This window comes from Nothobranchius furzeri, chromosome 4, assembly GCF_043380555.1.
Source record: "Nothobranchius furzeri strain GRZ-AD chromosome 4, NfurGRZ-RIMD1, whole genome shotgun sequence".
Lineage (NCBI taxonomy): Eukaryota > Metazoa > Chordata > Actinopteri > Cyprinodontiformes > Nothobranchiidae > Nothobranchius > Nothobranchius furzeri.
Window position 1 is genome coordinate 55,082,762 of NC_091744.1, and position 25,831 is coordinate 55,108,592.

Consider the following 25,831-nt stretch of genomic DNA (forward strand, 5'->3'; position numbering starts at 1 on the left):
GATGAAAGGAAACCCATCAGAACCCTAACCCTGATCACCACTCATCCAGGAACAGGTGAGGTGTGTGTTTTATCTACCTGCAAAGGAAAATCCTGTCCATTTCAAACAGAAGACCTGCAAGTTTGTTTCAAATCGGATTAGTGAAAATGGTTGAGCAGAGGGGACAATAGGTACATATATGGCAAGCTGTTATGCCATAAATAGGGTTGCATTGATGCTGTTGTTGTGTGCATGTACTTGTACTCATGAAAGCGGTCCAAAACTTCAGGACAACAGTGTGCTGGCAGCTTCCTCGACAGACAATATTAGTTCATAAACAGTCTAACTCAGTAAAAGGTGACGATGATGCAACATAAAATGAATGCAAGTTACCTAAAAAGGATAGGAAGTTTCCACCAACATATGCTGAACTATTTAAGGATGGTGTGACTTTAGGCACCCAGGTAGCAGAGGAGGAGCTGTTTCCAAAAGAAGTAAAAACAAATTCAGATGGAAAATTTGGTTCACAATGGAATTTCAGTTGCTCAGTTTAATGTTTATACAGTTCAATTCAGCTTATGCATAGACCGTAGGGCCAAATCATGACTCCCGATACATTCTGACTTACCCTTATATTTTATTAGTTTGGAGTAAAAGGTATAAATTTAATCCACTGTAGACAGCTTCCTGACCTACAGTACTGATGAGCTAACAGCTAGGCTAAAATGTATTGTGGACATCATAAAACAGCTCAAATTAACAAAGTTTTAATGAAGTTCATGTAAAGGTTATTTTCAATGTTTAGCATTTATCACTTTTACCCAGAAATACACTTCAAGGTGGAAAAATCCCTTTAACCTAGATCAAAGTTGACCAATGAGAAATGAGCAAAAAGTCTTAGGTGCACAGACTTTATTTCACACATGTGATCGTGTGTTCGTCAGTATGACACTAGTAAACAGCATGCATCTTTTAATATGACAGAAAAAGTAAAAAAAAAATACAATCACAGAAAAATATGCATGTAAGAAAATCTGTTTTTCAGTATAATATTGTTACCAAAGCCATGATTATAAACGTGTTTCCTTTTGCAACCAATTAAAGTGCAGAGCTGGATTAAATGACCCCTGTAAACAACAGCGTTCAGAAAACAAAGACACCAACCTTTAGACCAGGAAACAGAGACACCGGTCTTTAAAATATGATCGTCACAGAGTTTCACATGCAGACTGAACATGTCTTCATCTTCATCATCTGCGTTAGCCGCAGAAATGAAATAGACAGGTAAACGCTTGGGTCAGAAAAAGTCACGTCACACTGCAAATTTGCAATCAAGGACTCACCCATCTTAGCTCCAACCAGGGAAGGCTGTGTTGATTTAAAATAATATGAAAACTGTGAAACTAGTGGAAACTATCATACCGTTCGAACTGATATCTCTATCATTGATGATAAAAGATAAACTGGCAAAAATATTGTTACACTGCTTTTATTTTGAAATGTACCTGATGCACCATGCTAACACAAGTCTCACTTCCTGTCTGGCTCATGGAGCCTCTTTAAATTCATGACGATCTGCATGTGGCAAATGGAAGACAGACTCTATGCAGATACTTTCCGGAGCTCTGCATACAGATCCACACCACCGCCGGTGTTGTGTTCTGACTGGAATCAATGATTTTTGATCTATGTGGAGGGTGTACGGAAACAGGGCTGCATCCAGTCTGCATTTGGTGTGAAAGTGGCTTAAGACTCCAAATTCTGACGTTTCCGACCCACACTCCTTTGATTAATGTCTACTTCCTGAAACAGGAGCACCAGATCTGTTTTTTTCTTAGAAAACAACTCACATGACTTTCATTTATACTAGAGACCACAACCCTAACACACTTAATTAGTGGTTGGTAGGTTGACCTGTTCAGCAGCTCATCAAGCTCTGTAGGTGAACGTTAATCACCTGCTAATTGAAATCAGGTGTGTTGAAGTTGGGAAACAACTAAAACATGCTGGAGACCAGCTCTTCGGAAACAGGATTGGGCACCCTTGATAGAGTGTATGCCCACTGTAAAGGGAACATGTTATGTTTATTATTGTTCTATAATCGATACAAAACATGTTCATGAATGTTTTGCATTAAGTCTCTCCACATAAAGCAATCTTCAAGGATCTTTACTTGATGCAACCTGCTGGGTTCCTTATATAGGAAACATTTTACTGATTGGCTTAATGACCTGACCTGTATTGGAATGTTTACTACGTGAAGTGCCTTGAGACGACTCGTCGTGATTTGGCGCTATATAAATAAACTTGAATTGAAAAACTTGAAAGGATGAGCTGTTTAAAGCTGCAACGGCAAATCTGCCCAACAAGCTAGCTTTTACACTCTCATGGAACTTTCAGCCCTCCTGTCGGCCGTCCTCCCTAGGCCCTGATATGGGAACATGCATTGCCACAGTAAGCAAGATAGCGCTAAACGCCAAGTGAAGTTTTCTAGGTCCAAACGTCTTTTGCTGTCTGTGACTTCAAATGGTGTTTTTCTTTTTGGGACTCTGGTAGTTTGTCCTAAAGTTGAAGTGGTAGCAGCCGGCTGTTTCTCCTTCTCTGATGTTATCGAGCAGAAAACCTCTCACACCAGTGGTGCTCTGTTGCTATATGCACAAGTGCGTAATGGATGGAGGACCCAGGTAAATGCAGAAGTGAGACGTAAAACCGGAGGGGCCAATGGTTGTTTTTGGACTGAGCCGTGTTATTGGCAGAGGTTTTAAGACAAATGCAAGAAAACCACACTCATTCTTCTTTTTTTAATCTCCACAAAATATTTATAGCTATACTATGTTAGAACGTTGTTAAGAGGCATGAAAAATGATTAAAGCTAGTTGCTTTAGCAGATTTGCTACTAGCTTTAAGGCATCTGTCACTTAAAGAAAAACAGGTTGGTGGCAGCCACGCCCACCCCTCCCCTGATAGGCTGTTTGGCTCTGATTTTAAGAAGGGGTTCGGAGTAGAGCCGATGCTCTCCCAGGTTTGAGAGCTCAGAGGGGGGTTCTGTCTAATTTCCCTCATCTTGACATCACTATAAGGGACGACTCACTTTAAGCATTAAAATCCTGAAACTGAACACTGACAGAAAATAATTATGGGTTTGTTCGTGTTTATAGAGGCAGAAGAGACCCGCAAGGCAGCAAAAAGTCAGATTTGCATAATATGTCACCCTTAAGGCACTGAGGAGCAGTTGTTTGACCGGTGCCATGGAAGCAGTGCAACATGAACATAAACATGTTTCATAAGGTGCTCACGTGACTTAATCATTCTTCAATCACTTCATCACAAAATTCAAATAACAACAAAGACTTCACGTTTAATCAAAGACAATTTAAATATAGAAAAAAGACAGATTAAAATGTCTGCAAACAGTTTATCAGTGTGAACCATTAAACAACCCCCACGGACACTCACCATGAGAATATGGTATCAGCAACTTTAATCTGTTACAGACTCTTATTAAGGCGCTCTGATCCTAGTTTCACTTCTGACATTTTCTCCTGTTTTGTTTGAACAAATCTCGTGTGAGTTAAATAATAAATTCTCCAGTCATCATCCCTCACTGTGAATGAGACATTGTGTAGCAGTGTGCGAGCTATAATTACATTTGAGAGGTCAACAAATGAAAAACTGATCTGTAAGACCATCTGAGGTAAAGCAGGTCCAAAGGGACAAGGCTGAGCAGGTGCTTGTTGGTCTTTGTGCGTTTGGCCCAGACTATACTTTTGTTACCGACTAAGTGCGTGTGTCCTGATGGCTGTTCGTCTTGCAGAGCCGTCGCTTCTTCTCCCAGTGGCAGATGGCATTGGTGTACTCCACTATGACCTTGTCCATCCAGGTGAGAGGCTGTGGGAAGAGCACATCTCCCTCAAAGAAGCCCATGTGGCCTCCGTGCTGCGTCAGGGCAAACATCACATTGGGCATCTTATCTAAACAGGACAAAAGGAGAAAGAAGTTTGTCTGAAGTTTCAATCAAAACAAACAAATAAAAAAATAAATAAATACATCTAGAAACATTAAGACAAACAACCATCCATCCAATTATCCGGGGTCGGGTCACGGGGGCAGTAGCCTAAGCAGAAAGGCCCACACTTCCCTCTCCCCAGCCACTTGGGCCAGCTCCTCCGGGGGAATCCCGAGGCATTCCCTGGCCAGGTGAGAGACATCGTCCCTCCAGCGTGTCCTGGGTCTTTCTTTAGGTCTCCACCCAGTTGGACCTGCCCAGAAAACCTCACCAGAGGGAGGCGTACAGGAGGCACATCAACTGGCTCCTCTCCGTGTGGAGGAGCAGCGGGTCTACTCCAAGCCCCTCCCAGATGACTGAGCTTCTCATCCCATCTCTAAGGGAGAGCCCAGCCACCCTCTGGAGAAAACTCATTTTGAACGATGTCATTCTGTCGGTCACTACCCAAAGCTCGTGACCACAGGCTCAGCTCTCTCTTCACCACAAAAGATCGGTACAACGACTGCCTTACTGCAGATGCAGCACCAATCCACCTATCGATCTCATGCTCCATCTTTCCCTCACTCATGAACAAGACCCCGACATACTTAAACTCCTCCACTTGAGGCAGGCCCTCATCCTTAATAATAATAATAATAATAATAATACATTTAATTTCAGGCGCTTTTCAAACACCCAAGGTCACAGTACAATTAAAATTCATAGTAAAAACAACAAAAAGACACAATAAAACCAAGGAATTAAAACAACCAGAATACAACAACCAAAAGTAATGAAGGTCCAGTAAAACTACACTAAATAGACCCAATGAAACTATTGAATTAACAACTAAAATAAAACAACTACTTGTCCTGGAGAAGGCATTCTACTCTTTTCCGACTCCAGACCATGGTCTCGGATTTAGAGGAGCTGATTCTCATCCCAGCTGCTGGTTGTAACAGTGCTTAAAATGATTGTTTATTAAATAAAAGCAACAACAATCTGTACTCTCAGCATGCTGCCATCTTATATTAACTAAGCAGGGAGTGAGGTGGTGGGGGCTCTAAGCCTATATTTGCCTTGGTCCCCAAATGCCTTGATACGGCCCTGGATGTGGGACTGACTTCTGGGGTGATCTGATTCTATCACATGTATAAATATTAAATGCTTATATATTATTGCTTTTCACTGGTAAAAATGTGTATTGGGGATAAATCTACCTACTGTTTGTCTTTTCAAGCACTTTGTTTTGTTTTCTTGATTTTATTTCAATCATTTCCTGTCCTTTCTCTCTCTAACCTTCCTGCATGCTGCATGTTTTCTCCGTCTTCCAGAAAAACTGTAAACTAGATTTCCTACTTTCTAACTAATCAGCCAATAAATAAATAAACTTAATATGCGCTGCTCTCCAGCAGTAATGAGTTGAAATCACCGGGGCACAGATTATGAACTCAGCTGAAAAGTACATGAAGTACCAGAGAATATGGGCTGATATGAACGATCGCAAGTAAATTACTTTGTTTTGGTGGAGCGATTTTGTGAATATAACAGCGGCCGCGCGCAGGACGCAGCTGGAGTGTTTGAGCCATTACCGCTGCGTCCTCTCTGCTCACAGAATGCCCACAAAGTGGAGTCCATAAATGACGTCATATATGTGGATACTGGATCTTTTTTCAGGCTTCCCGCAATTTAATTTTTAGGAAACCCACATCTTGATTCTGGGTTTAATAATGCATTGTAATTACTGCGTTACTGACAATTGTACCGAGTAAATATTACCATTTTCTTTCCCTGTAATGCCTTACATTACCACATTACAGCAAAAAGCAATGCATTACAGTAATTAATTACTTTTGTACCGCGTTACTTCCAACACTGATTATAATGAATGTAAATGATTTAAATTCCATCTGGGGGTGGGCAATCTCATGTTATTCATAATATTACCAGTTATTTTTGAACATCTTAGGTGTGTTCTTGCTGTGTCTTGTTTCTAATTCCATGCTATCGTTCTTTTTTTATCTCGATTGCTTCTTTAATCCATCTTTTGTATTTTTGTTGTTCGGTGTTTATGATCCTTGTGCTGTACTAGCTAGACTTAAATGTGGAGTCATTTCCCATGCAAACTTTGCAATAAAACATACATAGGAGAAACCGGACGCCAACTCAACACACGAACAATAGAACATAGAAAGGAGTGCAAGAAAGAGGCAAGTCGAAAACACACGAGAGCAGCAAAACAAGAAGCAGAAAGTACAATAAAGAAGTCAGCCGTAACAGATCACTGCATAAGAGAAAACCATGTAATGGACTGGGACAACACAAGGATCATAAACACTGAACAACAAAAATACAAAAGATGGATTAAAGAAGCAATCGAGATAAGGAGACGTGGATGTGGGACCATGAACAGGGACGAGGGAGTGTACACGTTAGACCGCGCATGGGACTGCATCGTCGGAGAGGGGAGAGCGGGCAGCAGAGGGCGACAACGTCCTCTGCTGCCCGCAGATAAACGGAGAAGGAAGTGACGCGCCACCATCAGCGTCAGCCTGAGGAAGTCTGCAGCCGCCGGCGAAACGTAGCGACAAAACAGGTAACGAAACCGTTTCTGTGTTTTAAAAAAGAACGACAGCATGGAATAATTACCAGTTATTATTTCCTGCCAAGTAAAATAATCTATCATGTTAAACTAACTTCATGATGTAGTTGCATCCACTAAACAGGATTATGTTCATGTGTTCATCAGCATGAAGTTATTGAAGTTATCAAAGCAAACATGGCTGGAATCAGTTTTACTGTAATCTGTGTCTCTAAGTGTGTGTGCTGCTGTAATGAGTGGATGTCCCCACTGTGGGACTAATAAAGTTTACTCTATTCTATTATGTTACTTCATATCAGCCAGTAGGGAAAAAAAATGTTTGAGGAATTTTGGCCTTTCCAGGCTTCTGTACCAGTAGTTTTCGTCTCACAAACAGGAAAAACACACTGGTGAAGCGGTGAATTAAAACATTAGGAATCCACGTCACGAAGTAATGTAGGAGAGGGAACATGTGAGTGAGTCACCACGGTAGGAAGCCCAGCTTGCTGTGAGCGAGAGCAGCGATCTGTGGCTGATGAGAGAAAACAAAAGAAAAACATTCGGGACTGAAGATCCATCAACACCGGCTGGCAACACGGCTGCATTTCTAAATAAAGCATGTCATTATGGCGGCGCGCGCAGCCGCAGCTCATGGTTCTGGAAGAACCGGGCATGCCCGTCCCATCAACAGCGTGGAGCTCACCACTCTGCTCATCTCACCACCCAGAGCAGAAAAAAGCACATCAGCTTGGATTATACAGATGGGATTACGTGTGGAAAAACGCCAGTTAAATTATTACTTCAGTGTTGTTTGTGTGCATGTTGTTCAGCAGCTAATGCCATCATTAATATCATCTGGTTTTTTCATAAGCCCAACACAGCGTGCGTGATGCGCGTTTGGGGAGCGCAGGTTTAGCGTGAGATATTGGAGGTGTGGCGTGAGAGCGTGTGAAGAGGGTCAAATGCGTGTGTCTCACACTCAGTGCGTGAGAGTTAGCAGCTCATAATGAGTAAAACTCCAAATCCTATCCACCCACCCACCCACACACACACACACACACACACACACACACACACACACACACACTCCGCTGACAAACCTCTACTTCCTGGAACAGGAGCACCAGAGCTTCTCGCAAGGCCTTCATGCACACTGAAGACCACAGCAGATTGATTGAAATAACGAGGATGTGACTCCTTTAAACAGAGCAAGTTGTTCACATGAACCTTCTTTTCTTTGTGAATCTGACGCTTCGAGCACAAATCTGGTGCAAATGCTGATCAGAAAACAGAACAGAAAAAAGGGAGCACAGCACTTTGCTGGTGAGTCCAGAGTTCACCTGTCTCACTAAACACAGCACTAGGCTTAACAAAACATGGTTTACCCTGCAGAGACAAAGGCTACTGAGCAAGATAGTAATTATTTATGTTTTTGAAGTTACAAGTGACCCTTTCTTGTTACACGACATTTGATCCACTGCTTTCAAATATTTACACCCTGGCATTTTGAAAGAAGTCTCAAGAAATACGCCATAATATACAGCGAAACCTAACACCAGCGGACTGCTGGCTTCTCAACTTAGCAAGCTACTTGTGCCTACAAACAGAACACTCTGTTTTGCTACAACGAGGCTGTACTTCACACAGGGTAACCTAGCTTAAAATTTACTTCCCATTGATCCAAGTTGGGCTCCAATCAGCTGGAGGTAAATAAATAAAAGACCATACCAGGTGGTTTACATGGTAAATGCATATTCCTGTAGTATATTCTCCAATGGCAATATGACTGAGTTTGTGCAGCAAATGAACCAAAACAAAACAACCGGCACTAATCCTTAAAAGGAAAAGCATTAAAACAATATCCTGTTAGTTACTGGTAGAAAGTTTAAAGGTGTGGAACACTGAAAAAACATATTTTAATGATGAATTCTGATTATAATGGGTCACTCTGAGTTTAGCATGCAGGCTGAACATGAAAATAGTCTCCTACACCTATATCCTGCATTAGCATCTGATAGAAAATAGACAGTGAAACTCAAGAGTCCCTTTTATAAAACAATGCCACCAATTTGCCGCAAAGCTGAGCCAGCATCTGGGAGCCTTAGATCGTTCGTAAGTGGTCAGACGGTGGCGGTTTTTATTGCGATACTTAACTCATTCACTGCCATTGACGACTTTAGTCATTTGGATTTTTTTTACTGTTTGAGCATCGGAACGAGCCCCCAGGCTGAGAGAACAAACATCTCAGCCCTGAAGCCGATCTACATCTGCATACGTCACACGTCACATGATCAGGAAGCAGATCATCCATGTGTTAGGAGATCGTTTTGGGCCGTTCCTGTAAAAAAAAGTGAGGCGCGAACCGGAAAAGTGTCTGCCGATCACAATTCAACAACGGATTATGAAAGAACGGATAACGCTCGAAACACGCGGATTCTTCCTGATGTAAGAGGTGAGTCTCCTCTTTGTTTTGGTTGTTTTGGCATCAACATCATGCTAGCACGCGACATTCTGTGACCCTTAAAAAAACAGTAAAAACGGTGAGAAACGCTGGCAGCGAAGGCCGTTGGCGATCAGGAAACGGCTGGCAGTGAATGAGTTAAGTTTTTTCACAAGTTGATCCTAAAGGTTAGCCTTTTTCCCAATGCTTCCTTATGGGAACTCTTCTATTCAAATAACCCCACCCCCTTTGAATTCTGACTGAGCCAATCAGCGCTGAGCAGCGTATGTCACACACATACACCGCATTGCAGAGTATCTCATAAACATGGCGTCTGAAGCGGAGTTCGCTGCGGCTCTTTTCTCTGTTCTAAATGACTTGAACAAGTCTTTAAAACCACAACAAGTAGAAGCGCCAAAAGCCTTTACTCTAAAGAAAGATGTTTGCACTGTCGCCAGATGCCATTTGTCACTACAGCTAAGTCTACAATGTTACGTGGTACAGTCGGCATTTCCGCCTTTTTCCTGATTGGTTATTTTTGAGCTATTTTTGAGCTGGCTAGTCCCGCTCCTCATGTGCCTCTCTGCCTGTGAGTAACCAGACTAGTTCTCTGTGTAGAACAGAGAACTAGTCTGGCAGGCAGACCTAAAGGTGTTTGTGCTCCACAGTCCCCATGAACAGAGCTCCAACTGAGAGAAGCTCCCAGAGCTCTGCATCGCTCTGTTAACAAAAGTCTGACAGATCTACGTCACACTGTCACTTAAAGTTAGAATATGGAACATTTGAATAAAAAGCTACAATTAAACAAAATAATACCTCCATGGGGCGTTCAGAGGTGTGCAAAATGAATGTACAGTTTCTCCTTTTAAAGCTATATTTAAAAAGATAAATAACCAAATGCTTATTCTGTCGGGCATGACACTGTGTTTATGTTTACATCTACCAGCCACTAGAGGGCACCGCTGCGCTAAAACATCCGCTCAGCAAGGCGAGGTTGGGACTGTGTAAAATGGCAGACTTGACAAGTCAAGCAGCTGATTCTGAGCCCAGAAGATGTTCTAACGTTAAATACTGTTGTAAACTAAACTTTGTAGAAACGAGTCCTTATCCTGTATGATGTGTATCTGAACATGGTGCTGGAACGTGTCAGCAGTGAACCAATAACCCAGCGGCTGGAAAGTGAGTCCTGTTGTTGCAATACCACCTCTGAACACCGGACTGTCTGTGTTCCATGGTCAACCTTTAACATTCATAGAGTCACCCATATTTACTTGCGACGAGGAAGGCTGTTGTTGTTTTAGCGTTCAGGAAACAGAAGAGAATGATTCGGCTGGTAGGAGCTAACCGTTAGCATTAGCAACTCCACAACACAGAACTCCTACAGGCTTGTGTTATTTGTGGAGATAAAACATCAACGTTGCAGGGCAAAAGGAGTCAGTGGTAGAGTTGCGTTGCTGCTATCCAATCCGAGGCGAGATGTCCAAATATCAGGAAATAAGACTGCATCCTGCCGTCTTAAGCTCTCCACTGATGTGGCATTCTGCTAGTTCCTGAAACAAGATCTTCTGAGCTTACAACTTGCAAGGCATTCCTACCAAAGATCATTGCAAATGGATGAAAATGAATATTGATTGAAAGGGGGGTCCCACACCTTTAAATAACAGAAATCCACTACTTATGACTGTAAAGAGCACTAAATGTGGTGTGTTTATCAGCAATGCCCAGAACAAGGGAAACACTAAGAAACTGTAGAAAAAGGATATGTCACACATTAATGAATTTCTTGGCAGCTGTAGAGAAAATAATATCTTTGTTCATTTTCCTGAAAAAGCATTCCTTGTTAAATATTTCAGCTTCTCTCACTTTCACATCACATGTATAACCGTACTCATGAGGTCAGAGGTCAAGGCATTCAGTTTCTGCACAACCCCAAATGCTTTTCTTTGACTCTGCTCTCGTGAAGTTTGCAGAAAAACTATTAATTCCAGATCTGTTAAAGATATTCATGAATATAAATATAAACTGTTACACACTGACGGTGTTTCCTGTATGCAACCAAAGTCAGTACATTTAATCATGACTTATTTAGTTGGAATAAGAAAGACATTTTTTCATTAACTTGTAATTCTAAAGATGATTTCTGGAAAAAACAACTTTTCAAACAGTTGAATGAAAGAAGAAAAAAACTGAAATTTTAGTTTTTTTACATCAAGGATCAAACGGTTTGAATGTTTTCTTTAGAGAAAAAACCTCAAATTCACTTGTTACACACTAATATTTACACTCAGGGGACATTTGTGAACTATTGATTCAGAACAAAACAACATACGGTGGACAGGGGAAACACACACACACACACACACACACACACACACACACACACACACACACACACACACACACGGTGCTATGGGGCCTATATATAATCCAGCAGCCAGTGCAGATCACATGGCCTTGAAAAATTCAACAAGACCGTCTGGGCTGAGCGGTGCTGAGCAGATGACTGTAACAAGACTTGATCAGCACTTTAAGACTGAGCACTCACAGAAAGGACAACAGGTTCATTCACGCCACACCAATTTGACCAGAGCCTCTACTGAGGTTCCTCTGGTTCCATGAGAATCATTTAAATATACCAGTTATGAAGTCCTGCAGTAGGACAGAATTCCTGAACGTTTGTAGGATGAAATGTCTTATTTTTACATTGAATCTCAGCTGTTCCTAAAACTCCACTCCTCTGGATGCTGATCTCAGTTGGAGCCACTCTCCCTATTTGGGGTTTACAGCTCCAAGTGCTCCAGTGACCTCTGACCCTAGTCCTCAGATCCCAGTTACAGAAACACAAAACCTGTGAGGAAATGTGTGAAACTAACAAACCTGCAAGCCTGCATGGAATATCCAAAAGCGACTGATGAACAAGAGGATCATCTAAGGAGTTTACCAAGAGGAGGGGTACACACACCTGGGGGAAAAACGCTGGTTCAGATTATTGCCATACGTTTTTAGTTGTACATACCACCTAGGCTCAGCAGTTTTATCCAAACATTGATTTTGCAGGAATGATGTCTGCGAGCGGCAGCAAAAATAAATATTCAATAATGAGTATTACAATATAGACGCCAAGAAATCTGGACAATCTGTAGCAGTAGCAAATGGTTTTGTTCTGCACATTTATGCTTCTCTGTCAGCTCCACGAGGGAGAGACACGCATGCACGGAGACAATTTGCCCTCCTACTTCGTCTCCTGGGGAGTGTTGCAAAGCATTTCCCCTCCAGGACAACAGAGGGCGTAGCACTGTTCTGTGGTATCCTGTCATGTATCGGTCCTAGATAGTGTGTTTATATTGTTTTTTTTTTGTATTTAAGAGACTTTTTAACATGGACAAATTTGTCACTCATCCTCCTCCACCTCTTCATGCGCTCACCACCTCTAAACCCACATTTCCCGACATTTCCGTCCACAAATAAAATGCTTGCTGCATATCTTTTCACTCCTCCAGTCACGGGGAATTATCCGTTCATATTTTTAGAGTTTTTCTGCAAGCTTCTCCGTGTCTGCCGCTAGATATCCTTGGCTCTCTTTATGTTTTTGAGAGCGCAATGGTGGCATTGTCGACAACAGCGGTGTCCTGACCAATCACAAGCTTGCATTCTCTGTCTCAAAGGATGGATGTTTAAAAAAGAGCTTGACTCTATCCGTCCTTGCGAGCCTGTCGGAGAGCCCTCGATTGGACAGATAATGGCGTTGCCTGTGTCTGTCCCGACGCAGACGGAAAGGTATAAATTAGGCTTTAGCCACAGCTCAGCAGGTCTACCATTGGTCTAACAAGTTTAGATCAGGCCAATCACAGCACTCTATGTTTGTAGAGGGATGTTCGGTGGGCTACCCACTAGGGCAGCGATGGCGAAAAACTACAAATTTGCCATCTGCTCAGGAACGGCGCTCGTTTGAAATCGCTTTGGCATCAACTTTGGGCAATTTAGACTTGTGCTTTTCTTTGAGACATGAGCAGATAGAGGGACTTAAGTCCCTTGTTTGGGAAAAGGATGTTTTTGCTTCTTTGATTCTGTACGGTGGACTGCCCCTTTGACAGGTTTCCGTAGCCATGAATGTCATACTGTTCGTTGCTCTGATTGGTCCTAGCGCTAATTGTGTGCGGAGACAGTTTGAAAGACAACTGTAGACTCTGCCCCACGACTGAGCTCTGTCTGTGGGTCGTGGCCAGACTATATATTCACATATATAGGATGGCTTGCCAGGCTACCAATATAGTTCAGTGGTAGGAATATTAGAAATATGACTTTGAGACATTTAGGACTTACGTTGTGAATGTAGTGCACGCAGCTCTCCTTCTCATAGAACTCCCTCAAACATCTGTGGCCATGAAATTTTCTACAGAGAAAATCATGTGATAACCCCAGTTTCAGAAAGTTTTAGCTGACAGACATATTCAAACTCCAGCAGTACTTCACCTCATGACGCTGTCATCAACCTGCGTCAGAGATGTAGCTGCCAGCAGTCGGTTCAGGTCCGCCTCACCAATGAGGCTGGAGGCCATGCTTGAAAAAGTGCTTCTATCCAAGAACATCGAGATAAAATAGGGCTGAACATTTCCTCCATTCATCTCTATTAGATGTATTCAGCCATTCATAAAAGCAAAATAAATATCTAATTATGAATAATGTCTGTATTAATATGATGCTCATGTGGGGTTTTCCAACCTGTGTGACAGAACGAGTTTCTTCATTTTGTCAGCCAACATGAAGTTGTAAAGCCTCCGACACTGGTCCCACTGGTGGAAGGTTTCCTGGGCTCTAAACACAAGAACAATGATCGTTAGTCAGTCAGTCACACACACACACACACACACACACACACACACACACACACACACACACACACACACACACACACACACACACACACACGCACACACACACATGCACGCACGCACGCACGCACGCACGCTGCTTCACCTTAAATGTTTTAAGATGACTAATTTTAATGAAAGATTATATTGTGCTTGCTTGGAAAACAGTTTTCCTTTACAGATTTATTTTGCTTTTGTCCCTAAAAATAACAAGAGTAGATTCAGAATGAAAATTTCCAATGACAATGATTTCTTTTACTAAGCGAACAAAGCAGGGGCGTGTCCAGGGAGTGGCCTGGGGTAGCACATGCCACCCTTAGAATCTGATTGGCCACCCAGGTGCCACCCTACTAAGTTCCAGTTTAAATTGACTTTACATTGTCGACAAAAGGCGTGAGTTGTAAACTCCAAAAATAGTGTGTGGTAACATGCACCTTTAACATTGTCTTCTAGCCCAGGCCTACAGAACATTTCTGTAGTATTAATATTATTTATTATTTTTTCATATTCACATAAATAGTATTTAGAGTCCCAATCAACTCCAGTTGGTGGCAATAATGCAACAAGAAGTGACTTGCTAACCAAGAAGTGACTTGCTAACCACCACAAAACTAGAAGATGAATAGAAAAAAAAAGGTGATTGTGCAATGTGAAACTCCAAAATTCACTAGAAAGTAAATAAATAAATAAACGATTTGTGTAAAAAAAATAAATAAGCATAACCATTGGTGCCACCCATGCATAAACAAGTGCCCCACATGGGCCACCCCATTTTAAAAGTCCTGGACACGGCTCTGGAACAAAGCAATCCAAACCAGGCTGGTCCTGTCTGAAAAAGTAACTAGCTCCTTTGTTAATCACAAAGCTGAGTTCAGTTTCACCAGAGTTAAAGACTACCAGACACAGAATTAAGAAATCACTCCAACAGAACCTGTCTGACAACATGAAGTAAGCTAAAAGCAAAAACATTCCTTTCTGAAGACGCTCAAGAACAAAAAAACATCTAAGCCCTGCAGGACTCATCTGGTCAGGGTTAAGGTCAGAGGTCAGGGGAGGAACGAAATGTCACTGATTGGTGAGTCAAAACCTCAGCTGACCCAAAACAACACAAAGCCCCGTCTCACATTTACCAAAAAACTTTTACATCATGGGTGTTACAACCTGCCAGTACGTTTAGGTCACTTACTTTTACACAGAGCACCATCATTTTGGTTTTTGTGAGATTTGTTCCCATATTACATAAATCTGACTTTTGCATCTTTTTGAGCTGCCATGTTGCTACTGCCTCTGTAACACTCCAAATGTTAGAAAACACATACAGTCTTTGGTGTGTGATAACCACTTTAAAGCAGACTGATCTTTTTCACTGAGAGGTTCGGTTTGGGCCTCTGTTGGACCGTACACAGCAGAATTAACCAGCAAACCTCTTTTGACCAAGGGAGCAGATGAGGTAGAATAGGGCTGCACGATATTAGGAAAACCTGCGATATTCGATAACAGTGCTTAATATTGCGATATCGATATTACTTGCGATAAATGAACAAATACTAAAGTATGCAGTGTTGATGTCCTCTGGAGTGTGACTTCTGCTCTGGGTTCAAAGCAAACAAAAACTAATGCATGAATTCTATGACAACATAACATTTTTATTGCAAAAATATGTAGCTGCACCTGCTACTGTATTAGCAGCAAAACAACAAACTGCATGCATGCAGTTTCTCAGTGACTTTAAAACATCACCTCCACCATAAAACTTTTTCTGATGCTCCAAATACAGAAAATCATCCCTTACCAGGGTTGTTGAATAAAAAAAAAAAAAACAGAAAATAAGTTTAAATGTTAAATAATAGTTAACATCACTTAAATGCAACAGCAAATTCTCTCATTGCTACAGAGCAGGGATTCCCAAAGTGTGGTGCGCGCACCCGGGGGTGCGCGAGCTGCCACTAGGGGGTGCGCGAGGTGAAAAGTGTAATGGCTGCGGAGCTCAGAGAAGTCTGTCAGGTGTCACCATTAGCGTTGCCAGAAAACTCATTTGTGGGTGGGCCAAAGAAAAAGTAAGTGGGCACAATAAATGTAATTGAAAACAAGTATATTTTACGTGTGTGTGTGTGTGTCCTCCACATGTGCCCTAACTTCATAATAACAATGCGCCGAGCTTCAGCACTCTGGCCTGCGCACGCCGATATGTTCCGTATTTTATCATTTTTAACGGTGTTGGAGAAATCTGAAGGTGGTGAGTCATTCTGGCAGATTGTAATTAACACCTGTCTCATGCAGGTGTTCTGACATTGTAAACCTCACACGCGCTGAAGATCTGAAGTTTAGAGTGCGTCTGTCAGAGGTCAGACGCGGTCCAGCGGAACCACGGCTCACGTGTGCACAAGTGAGCACATCTGGGCTGGGCAGAAGTAATTTTACAGCATTGGTTTAAATAGCGCCATTAACGAGACACAGTGACTTAAACACTGCAAGTTGTGAAGCGCGTTCCAGCCGCGAGCCGCATCACCAAGCGGAAAGTGAATGCGTCAAGCATAAACCAAGCTTCGTGGAGCTGTGCCGCGCGCGCAGACACACACACACACACATTCAATAAGTGCACGCTGTGCAAACTGCGGCGCGCCAGACTGATACCGTCAGACTGAAGGCAGAAATGAGCTCTGCCTCCTCTGTGATAAAAACTTTTAAGAGGTTTTATAACATTTTTCATTCCAGGTCAAATTAAGATATTAGCTTCTATTTTGGGATGACGTATTAAGGTCGGGTCCGCTCCAGCCAGTGACTCCGAACCTGCAGCATGTTATTCCTGTCCGCGTGGCAGCGGATCGCAGATTCAGCCACACCATAAAACAGCAATAAGTCGGTCTGAGGCAAAAGTGAACCTCATGGCTAAAGCTTTTTCCTTTTCCCCTATAGACATTTGAGTACGCACAAGTATGGCCAGTTAAGGTTTACGCAGAGCAGAAGGAAGGAGAGCGCTCTGGCCGCACAGGTTAAACGTTCCTACTTTAAGAAAACCGTTAAATTGCATTGTTTATGTGCTACCTGGGCTCTCTAAATATTTATTTAAAATTAAATCAAAGGAAATTGTAATGGTATCGAATGTTTATTAATTACTATTTAAAAAATTAAAGTGATGGGGAAAAAGGTCGATCATATTTTTTAACCCTGTCTGTTTAGCTTGACGTCTGAAATATATATATATATATATATTATATATATATATATATATATATATAGCCATGCCGTGATGTGTGTGTGTGTGTGTGTGTGGGGGGGGGGGGGGGGGGGGGGGGGGTGCGTCGACATGGTCGGCACATAGAAGGGGGTGCGCGGCTAAATAAGTTTGGGAACCACTGCTACTGAGCATTTTCTCCACTTATGTGATTATGATAGAAGGCTGTTGCTGCTATTGGGAAGTGAACTGTGCTGGGCCAAACTAGGAGAATAATAAGATTTTCTGAGGGAAAGAGAAAAACAATTGTCTACCTTTCAGAAGAGGAACTGGCAAAAAAACTACATGGAAAATATGTGAAAATGTTTGTTTTTAACCCCAAATTGAACAAGTTTACCTAGATCTTAAAAAGCAGCTCAGATGATGAAACTGCAACTATGATTCTGATGACAAGCTAACAAATTGAACTAGCTCCTCTAAGATAACTGGCTAGCAGAGCTTCTGACTGACAGTTTATGTGCAGCAGCAAATCAACTATCCTGATTAACAAGGTTATAAAAGCTCATAAATGAAAAATCACTTTGATGTGTGGGGGAACTTTTCCAGGCCCTCTTTAGCAGGGTGGGACTGGGAGGAGAGTGCTGTAGCCTTTTAGCTGGAAGCTAACTGGAGCCTGGGGCTAACATCACCACCCGGTAGAACACTAGCGACATGAAGGTGGGTTGGTTCACCGGCATGTGTCGGAGTCAGCCTGGTAAAAATGATTAACGACACCGAGCGGAGTCACGTTCACGTTTAAAAGCAGCGCTGAATCCAGAAATCTCAGCACAAAGTGCGTTCATTGCTCTGAGTCAGCATGACGAACAAGGGAACGGCGTCGCTAATTCAGTTCGGGTGTTGCTTTCCATCCTAAGGGTCTAAGTAGGGGGCGGATGTATTACGTGAACGGACCCATCTGATTGGCCGCAAATCAGAAGGGCTACATTTGATTGGTCATATAATACTTCCGCGTAAAAAAACAGAGCTGGTTTACAAAAAGTTGATGTATGACACGGATGGAAATGTTGAACCAAACATTTATCGCCGTTTTTGACGTGCTTTACGATGGGCCTATCGCATGTCCTGTTATCCCGATGACGATAATTTTTCGATATATTGTGCAGCCCTAAGGTAGATGGATGAATGGATGGAGACGTGAGGCTGCGCTGAGCTGTGGCTAACACTTAAAGCCGGTGCGGCTTGATTTGGGCGGAATTAGCCAGCAAATTTCTGCGGACAGAAGGGGCTGTGCCTGTTCTGTGTCGAGTCAGCAGATGAGAGAGATTACTTTTAAATAAGGATATCTGCGTTTCTGTCAGAGTTAAGCATGAACTGGCTTGGCTCAGGAGTTATTTGTCCAGTAATCTGTGTGGCTTTTAAATGAAGGTTATAACGCATGTGTGGGTGCATAGATGACACAACCTCTGTGGTTTTTAGGTTTGAATCAATTGAAAGAGTCACAGCGGTTTACTTATAAAGCTGTTGGTGGAGAAAGCAGGAATGTGACTCGTTTTCCCCAATTTTACTGTGATAAACACCCAGCCTATCAAGGAAGGAGTGGGCACCTTGAAATGACTTATTATGGAAGGTATTGAAAATGTCAAGATAAGACAAGCTGCTGAGATAACATTATGTCAGGGGTTTTGGGCAAATAAATTTATGAACATGGTTTGTATAGATCATACAACAATTATAACTTTAAAAAAGTCATATTAATTCCTTTAATAAATGAAATCATCATTTGAAAACTGCATTCTGTATTTACCAAGGCTATCTTTGTCTGACCCTGAATGTGTTTGTTGATCTGAAACATTTGAACGTGACAAAGAAGCAACATAAGAAATCTAAAGGAAAGCAGATCTTTCACAGCTCTGCATGTGTATTTATTACAGTCAATAAACATATAATTAGAAGGTCAAATCCTGCCTTTGGTCATTTTTCTTGTGCAGGCCACCAACCTGAGGGCGCTATATCCCTGACAGACACTGATGCAGCACAGCACTCTTTCCTGGTTGGATCGCTTTTCACCCAGGAACTTACAGACGATATTTCCCCCCAGGCTGAAGCCCACGACCACCAGCAGCGTCTGAGGAAAAGCTTGTTTGACGTAATCCACCATGGCCCCAAACTCCCAAGTACAACCTGAACACAAGACACATGAAACTAGTCTGATTAAACTTGCCACACTTTTTTTTGAGGCCCTTTTGCAAATGCATTTTTGTTGCATGTAACCTGTTCAGTTAAGCCATTTAAACATGGTCTTAATACTGGATGACAGAATAAAACCTCATATCGCCTCCTTACCATAGGTGAACATGCGTGGCGAGGTGAGCTCCACGTTAGGTAGAGCTCCCAGGTGGTTGAGGACGGCGCAGCGGTAACCCTGCCGCTGGGAGTAATCCACAAAGGTCCGAATGTAGCGCTTCTCACTATGGTTACCAATCCCAGGGCAGATTACCATGGTAATGTCATCTGACACACACAACGAGAGTGGGAATGCAAAAACAATAACATAAGCCATCATGGGTGACTGTGAAGTGGATATAGCGCGTGTGTGTGTGTAGGTTGATTTAATTGGCACCTATGATACGTGACATCCTGAGAGTTTATTAGAGTATTCCTGCTTCTGCATTTGTCAGGCTAATACTCACAAGCCAAACAATCGCACGAGACTAACAAGGAAACACATGAAATGAAACACGTAGCAGAGTTTAGGAGCGATTGGGATGTAGCACAACCATTTGCATCTAACCTCCCGTTCTGTGTTCTCCAGAAGCTTCAAAGAGGTCAAAGGTTGCTGTGGCTCCATCCTGCATTGGGAGAAACTTGCGAATCCCACAAGGTGTCGGGGTGTTGACGCGCCCCATCTTGCCATACAGCACCGTCTGGAGGTGACCGCTTTTACCCCACAGTAGCGGAGGAACGTACCTGAGAAGCACAATTCATGTCGTGTTTCAGCAAAGATTCTTACCAAACAGCGTTTCTGTTAGCAGCACACACACACACACAGTTAGTCTATTAGTATCAGTCTCAGAGTACTTTTACGTAGATGTTCACCACAACTATTTCCCTTTCAGGTTTCAGTTACTCAGATCTGTACATACCCTTCTGTTAGAGGAAGTAAAAATGACCCAATATCAGTCGTTACGCAACAATACAAATAAAGCTATGAGCCAAAACAATCCAAACACAGGCAAGTGTGAAGCACAATGTAATTACATATTTGAGTAAAGTATGCAATTTTAATGTTCTAGGGCCAGGATTCAATTTCAGGCCTGGAGGGCCAATATCCAGCACCTTTAGGTTTTACTCTGTTAACACACCTGATTTTAATCTGCAGAGCCTGATGAGCTGCTGCATAGGTGATTCAACCACTAAATCAAGTGTGTCGGAGCAGAGAAACCACTAAAACATGCTAGATACCGGTCCCCCAGGACCAGAATTGATTAACCTAGTTCTAGGGTGTGTGGGATCTAAATCAAAGACCAACATGACATATAAAACCGAGCAGATGGATAACACATAAAACTCACTCTTTGGACAGCATTGGGCAGGACTTCAGCAGGTAGCGGCTGAGAGGTGTGTCCTGGTAGGTAATCGCTGGTGGTGCAGTCGGACTCTTCAGGTTCAGACTGCGGACAATGATGTAGAGGACAGCAGCCACCGCAGCCAGCTTCATACCATCAAACATAAGTGGCAGCTCAGCACCAAAGGTCTGCAAGTCACTGTCCTCCATGATGGACTTGTAGGTATTTCAGAAGATATGCTGTTGACACAAAAAGTTAAAACATATCATGAGAAAAAAGTTAACAGAAGTTAGATAACTTAAATATACAGGATTACAGGTGACTGAAAAAGAATCATAAATAAGTGTTCCCTTTTCATCTTTCACCTACTTTTGCATTATTTTGTTTACAATCAACTAGAGACGATTCATTATCCTAGAGTTCTAGACAAACCGTAGAAGTAGCAAAAGGTTTCGTTCTGCAGGTCGGCCACGCTCCGTTGTAGCCTCAGCAGGTCCACCACCGGCCCCAACAATTTTAGTTCAGACTAGGAATGCAAGGATATGAATTCTTTGGGCTGATACCGATATTAATATCACTGTTATGTTATATATGTATGTATGTATGTATGCATGCATGCACAGTATGTATGTACTGATATTTACGCTTCTGAAATTGTAAATTTTGAATAGACTGAAAATAATGCAAGCTGAGTTTTTGAATGTTCTGCTTTATTTCTATTAAGTGGAATTTGTAATATGTTATTACACACACACACACACACACACACACACACACACACACACACACACACACACACACACACACACGCACACGCACACACAATTACACTTTTGAGATGATTACCACAGGACTAAACTATTACACATCATCACCCCCCACCCTCTGAAACAGATACACAAACGGAAACAAGATGGAAAAAATATTGGTTATTGATATCGACCCAGTTTTAATTATTGGACCGATACCGACATGTTAAAAAATGACTAACATGAGCCAATACAGATATTGATGCTGATATATCGTGCATCCCTAGTTCAGAACAATCACATCACTCTGTTTGTAGAGAGATGTTGGGCAGGCTTAGCACCAGAACTGTGACAGAGAAAACTACAAAGATGGCGTCAGCTCAGGAACGGTGCTTGTTTGGAATGGCTTTGGCATCAACTTTGGACGATTTAGATTTGGGCTTTTCATTGACACACAAGCAGATAAAGGTACTTACGTCCTTTATTTAGAAAAGGGACATATGCAACCGGGACTGTCCCATTGACTGATTTCCGTAGCGGTGATTAAATCACGTTACTCTGATTGGTCCTAGAGCTGTCCAATTGTGTGCAGAGATGTTTTGAAGGACAACTGTAGACCCCGCCCCACGACTGAACTCTGTCTATGGGTCGTGTCCAGACTAAATATTTACAGATATAGGATGGCTTGCCAGGCTAACCGTTAACAAGGTGTAGCTTCTACTATCTTAAAATGACCCCACAAGTCAGTTTATTTACCCTGATGTGATTTAACTTATGATGTTAACAAAAAAATAGAGGAAGTGTTATGACTCACTGTTTGGACAGAGATCTCAGACGGTTTCCAAGAATCCACCCCAGGCCGCCGCCCCCATGCTCCACCCAACTGCTCTGATTAACTCTGGCATCAATGTGGCTTTAAATCTTTCACAACTGCTTCACTTTAAACATTTTGTAGAGCGTATCATCAATCAGGTATTAAACTTTAGGTATTTATGTGTTTGTAATTAAAAAAAATCTTTTTATTCCTCTTTCATCCAATACCAGTAAAAGTAAATGTTGAGGGACCTACATCCTTGTTAAGTGTGCAGTACTATTGTTGTGATGTTGCCTGTTCATAAAACTCATGTGCACAATGTTTTATTAAATGTCTGCTTCTAAAACACGTGGGCTCCAAGCACATTTCAACCTGCATTTATATATATTTATATAACAAACACTACACTTCCTAGGTTTTATTAGTTTTGAGCAGAAGTGATGCCATGTGCATTTTAAATTTAACTCACCTTTTTAATTTAGCCTGAAAAAAGTTGTCACGGTGCCTTTTCAGAACTGCAAAACACAAATATAGGAGGAATATTAATGAGGGCCAGCATAAGTATAAAACTAACTGACTGTGGGCTGGTCAGCTGCTATAAAACCACCCTGAAACTTTCTGAGCTCGTATAAAATTTAACACTATTTTAGGTTGAACACACGTTTATTCCTGACCCTTCTTGTTGTTGTAGTTTTTTTTTTTTTTTCATTTAAACTGCTCCGGTGTGACCGAGAAGAACTGGGTAGGAAGGAGGCAATGACAAAAACGAGAGAAGGTTTCTAAAATAGTTTTATAAAGTTCATAGAAGTGAGCTGCGGGCTAACTTACCATGGTGTAGAGTTCGGCTGGGTTCTGGTCCGGCCCACACGTCGCTCAGCTCCGTCTGAACGCGGCGAACAAACTGACCAACACTGAAGTAAGATGCCTTCACGTACCCCTCGCAAAGCTCCGATTTTTCAACACGATAAACTCGATCCTGTCAAAAATATATTCTGAATTCTTCCCAAAAGGTTTTATGCTCCTAACTTTCCCTATCCACACATTAATATATTTTGCATTGTATATAATGGTTTTCTGTAAATAACAATTTTCAGATTTATGTCTAGAAGTGATTGCTTATTAGGTGGAGAGTATAACACCTAAACGCATCACCTCTACTTTACTGAACCTTATTTTACAACTTCCCACTTACTGATTACATTTATATGTACAGTAAACAAGACAGTAAATGTTTTTATAACCGGTAACACCCAGTGGAGAGCTTATAAGTTCACTAAAGATACATAATTCTTTCTGCAGTCTGTTTAGTTTAGGTTCGATGCATTAAATTCAGAACCTGATTTATTATTTTAATTTAATATACAGTATCAGAAAAAAAATTTAAAAAGCAAAAACAGAACACACGATGACGCACAATGTGAGTGTGTGTACTTGTATTTATTACTTACTGAAGACCATTTCATTTTCCCTACAATATGAGGACACTTTTCAAAGTGAGGACATTTTTCTGGTCCTCACATTTTTAAAAGCGTACCCGTCGGTTTTAGAGGTGTGTGTGTGTGTGTGTGTGTGTGTGTGTGTGTGTGTGTGTGTGTGTGTGTGTGTGTGTGTGTGTGCGTGTGCACAATTTATGGAAAAGCAAACAAAATTACCTGTTGTACCAAGGTGGTGTGGGAGCCACAAAGAAACAAATTAAAGTGGGTTGAACATTTTTCTTAATCATTCCATCCTGACCATGTCTCTGCTCTAAAGTACTCACATTCACCATCAATAATCACTTCAAATTGTGATCAAGATCAGCAAAATTAGTGTATTTTCCAAACATTTGTCAATTATCACATTTTATTTGTGCATGTAGGTCTTTTAAAGTCCTGTATCAATTTTTTACAAAGTTAAAGATACATAAGAGACATAGTATTATACAATGTGTGGAAAATGTAGACCAGAATGCATATTTTTATTAAAATTTGAAAAACAATCACAAAAAACCTGAAGGGCCACAGAAAAAAGTCTACTTCTTATTTGTTGTTGTTTGTGAACGCTGTTTCAGATTATAGTAAAAACAGACTTAACAGGAGAAAAAATCATCAAATTATATTTTTAGAATAAAGTAAAAACATTAAACAGCAAGAACAGAATATACCTACCCTCTGTAAATGGTAATTCTATGCTTTAGAACAGGAGAACAACGAATGATGATAAAATATTTTAGCAACTTTATATTTTGTAAAAGCTTTACTAGTTTGAGACTCTTAAGGCCCACTAGAGGGCACTGTCAACTCACAGTTTGTGTTACAATTTTTTTCTTATGCTTTTCAAATTTGGAAACCTATTGTTAATATCTCCTTTCTAAAACTAACATTGAATTTATTGTAAATGATCGATGACACAAATATGGGTTTTTGTTACAACTGAGGAAAAAACAGGATTGAATTGCTTCATTTATGCCCAGACTGATAACTTTGTATCAAGGATTGAGACTCCTGTCTCATTAAACACTGACTTGTAATATAAAACCTTGTTCTCTGTCTCATATGAAAGGTTAGTGATTGGCAGAAGCTTTGTCAAAGAGGAACTAAAAAAAGGAAGATATTGTTTGTGTGGAATCAACCCAGGTTGCATTTGAATTCCTGTGGTTTGTGGCTACAGAGGAATTAGCTTTCTTCTTAAATCTAAGGGTGATGTGCTGACTGTAGCTGTCATTGTTAAAAATATCCCTGAAAGCTGCAGGGAAATTAATGAGCCAGTAAGTGAGGAGAACGCTTTTTGCAAACGATGTGGCTCCATGTGTGTCTCCAAGATAGAGCCTGATGAAAAAAATCTAAACATAGACAAAATCTTTTGCTACAAGAAAAAATAGGCAAAGCCTTAAAAACAGCATATGACCAAACGGATGAGGAATTCTAGAGCAAAATTCTCAAAACTAAAGTCATTAAAAATATTCTTGAACACCCACTCCTTCTGACCAGAAACTCTGACTCACTGGATGTCAGCTCAACACACTCCCACACATCAAGCTTTGGTTTAAAACTGTGGCCTCAGTTTGCATTTTAGATGAGAATTTACTTGGATTTGTTTTACCCAGGAATTTTTTAACAGAAACATGTCCTTTTAATTACACAAAAAATGCCAAATGTTTGGACATCAGGGGCATTTCTTCTGGACTGGCAGACTGCGGTGGTCGTCCGCCCATTTAAAAAAGGGGACCACATGGTGTGTTCCAACTACAGAGTGATCACACTTCTGAGCCTCCCTGGTAAGGTCTATTCAGGGGTTCTGGAGAGGAGGGTCCATTGGTTTGTCAAACCTCGGAATCAGGAGGAGCAATGAGGATTTAGTCGTGGCCATGGAACGCTGGACCAGTTCTATACCCTTAACAGGGTCCTGGGAGTCCATGGGAGTCCACACCAGCCAATCTACATGTCCATCCATTCGTCCATTTTCTTTACCCGCTTACCCGCTTACACAGGGTTGCTGGTGCCAATCTCCAGCTGTCTTTGGACAAACAGGTGGGGTACACCCTGGACAGGTTGCCAGTCCATCACAGGGCCCAATCTACATGTGTTTTGTGAATTTTCAGAAGGTGTTCAACCACGTCCCTTGGAAAGCCCTTCTGGGGGTTCCTTCGGGAGTATATGGGGTACCAGGCCCTCTGAGGTCCCTATATGACC

At 41.6% G+C, this 25,831-nt stretch overlaps 1 protein-coding gene across 2 annotated transcripts; it reads right to left on the reverse strand.

The window, feature by feature from the left end:
- Positions 1-876: 876 nt before the first annotated feature.
- Positions 877-23,111, reverse strand: abhd2b (abhydrolase domain containing 2, acylglycerol lipase b). 2 transcript variants are annotated; one of them, XM_015963871.3, is made up of 11 exons: positions 22,989-23,110; positions 22,630-22,675; positions 20,604-20,836; positions 19,823-19,998; positions 19,375-19,542; positions 19,029-19,212; positions 13,708-13,800; positions 13,459-13,560; positions 13,309-13,378; positions 11,863-11,947; positions 877-3,950 (listed from the first exon to the last, which is right to left on the reverse strand). In XM_015963871.3, the coding sequence occupies exons 3-11, from the start codon at positions 20,804-20,806 to the stop codon at positions 3,757-3,759; spliced, it is 1,275 nt and encodes a 424-aa protein (XP_015819357.1). In that variant the 5' UTR covers positions 20,807-20,836; positions 22,630-22,675; positions 22,989-23,110; the 3' UTR covers positions 877-3,756. The 2 variants fall into 2 exon arrangements, with proteins under 2 accessions (XP_015819357.1, XP_070406380.1); XM_070550279.1 differs by lacking the exon at positions 13,459-13,560 and having other exon boundaries at positions 22,989-23,111.
- Between the last annotated feature and the right edge of the window lie 2,720 nt (positions 23,112-25,831).

Bases quoted from the DNA above. Each gene is read 5' to 3' on its own strand.
- abhd2b (XM_015963871.3), bottom strand. From the start codon at position 20,806: ATGGAGGACAGTGACTTGCAGACCTTTGGTGCTGAGCTGCCACTTATG. The intron at 19,543-19,822 runs GTTAGATGCAAA...TGTGTGTGTCAG, and splicing joins TGGAGAACACAGAACGGGAG to ATGACATTACCATGGTAATC. The intron at 19,213-19,374 runs GTAAGGAGGCGA...TCTTGTGTTCAG, and splicing joins GCCACGCATGTTCACCTATG to GTTGTACTTGGGAGTTTGGG.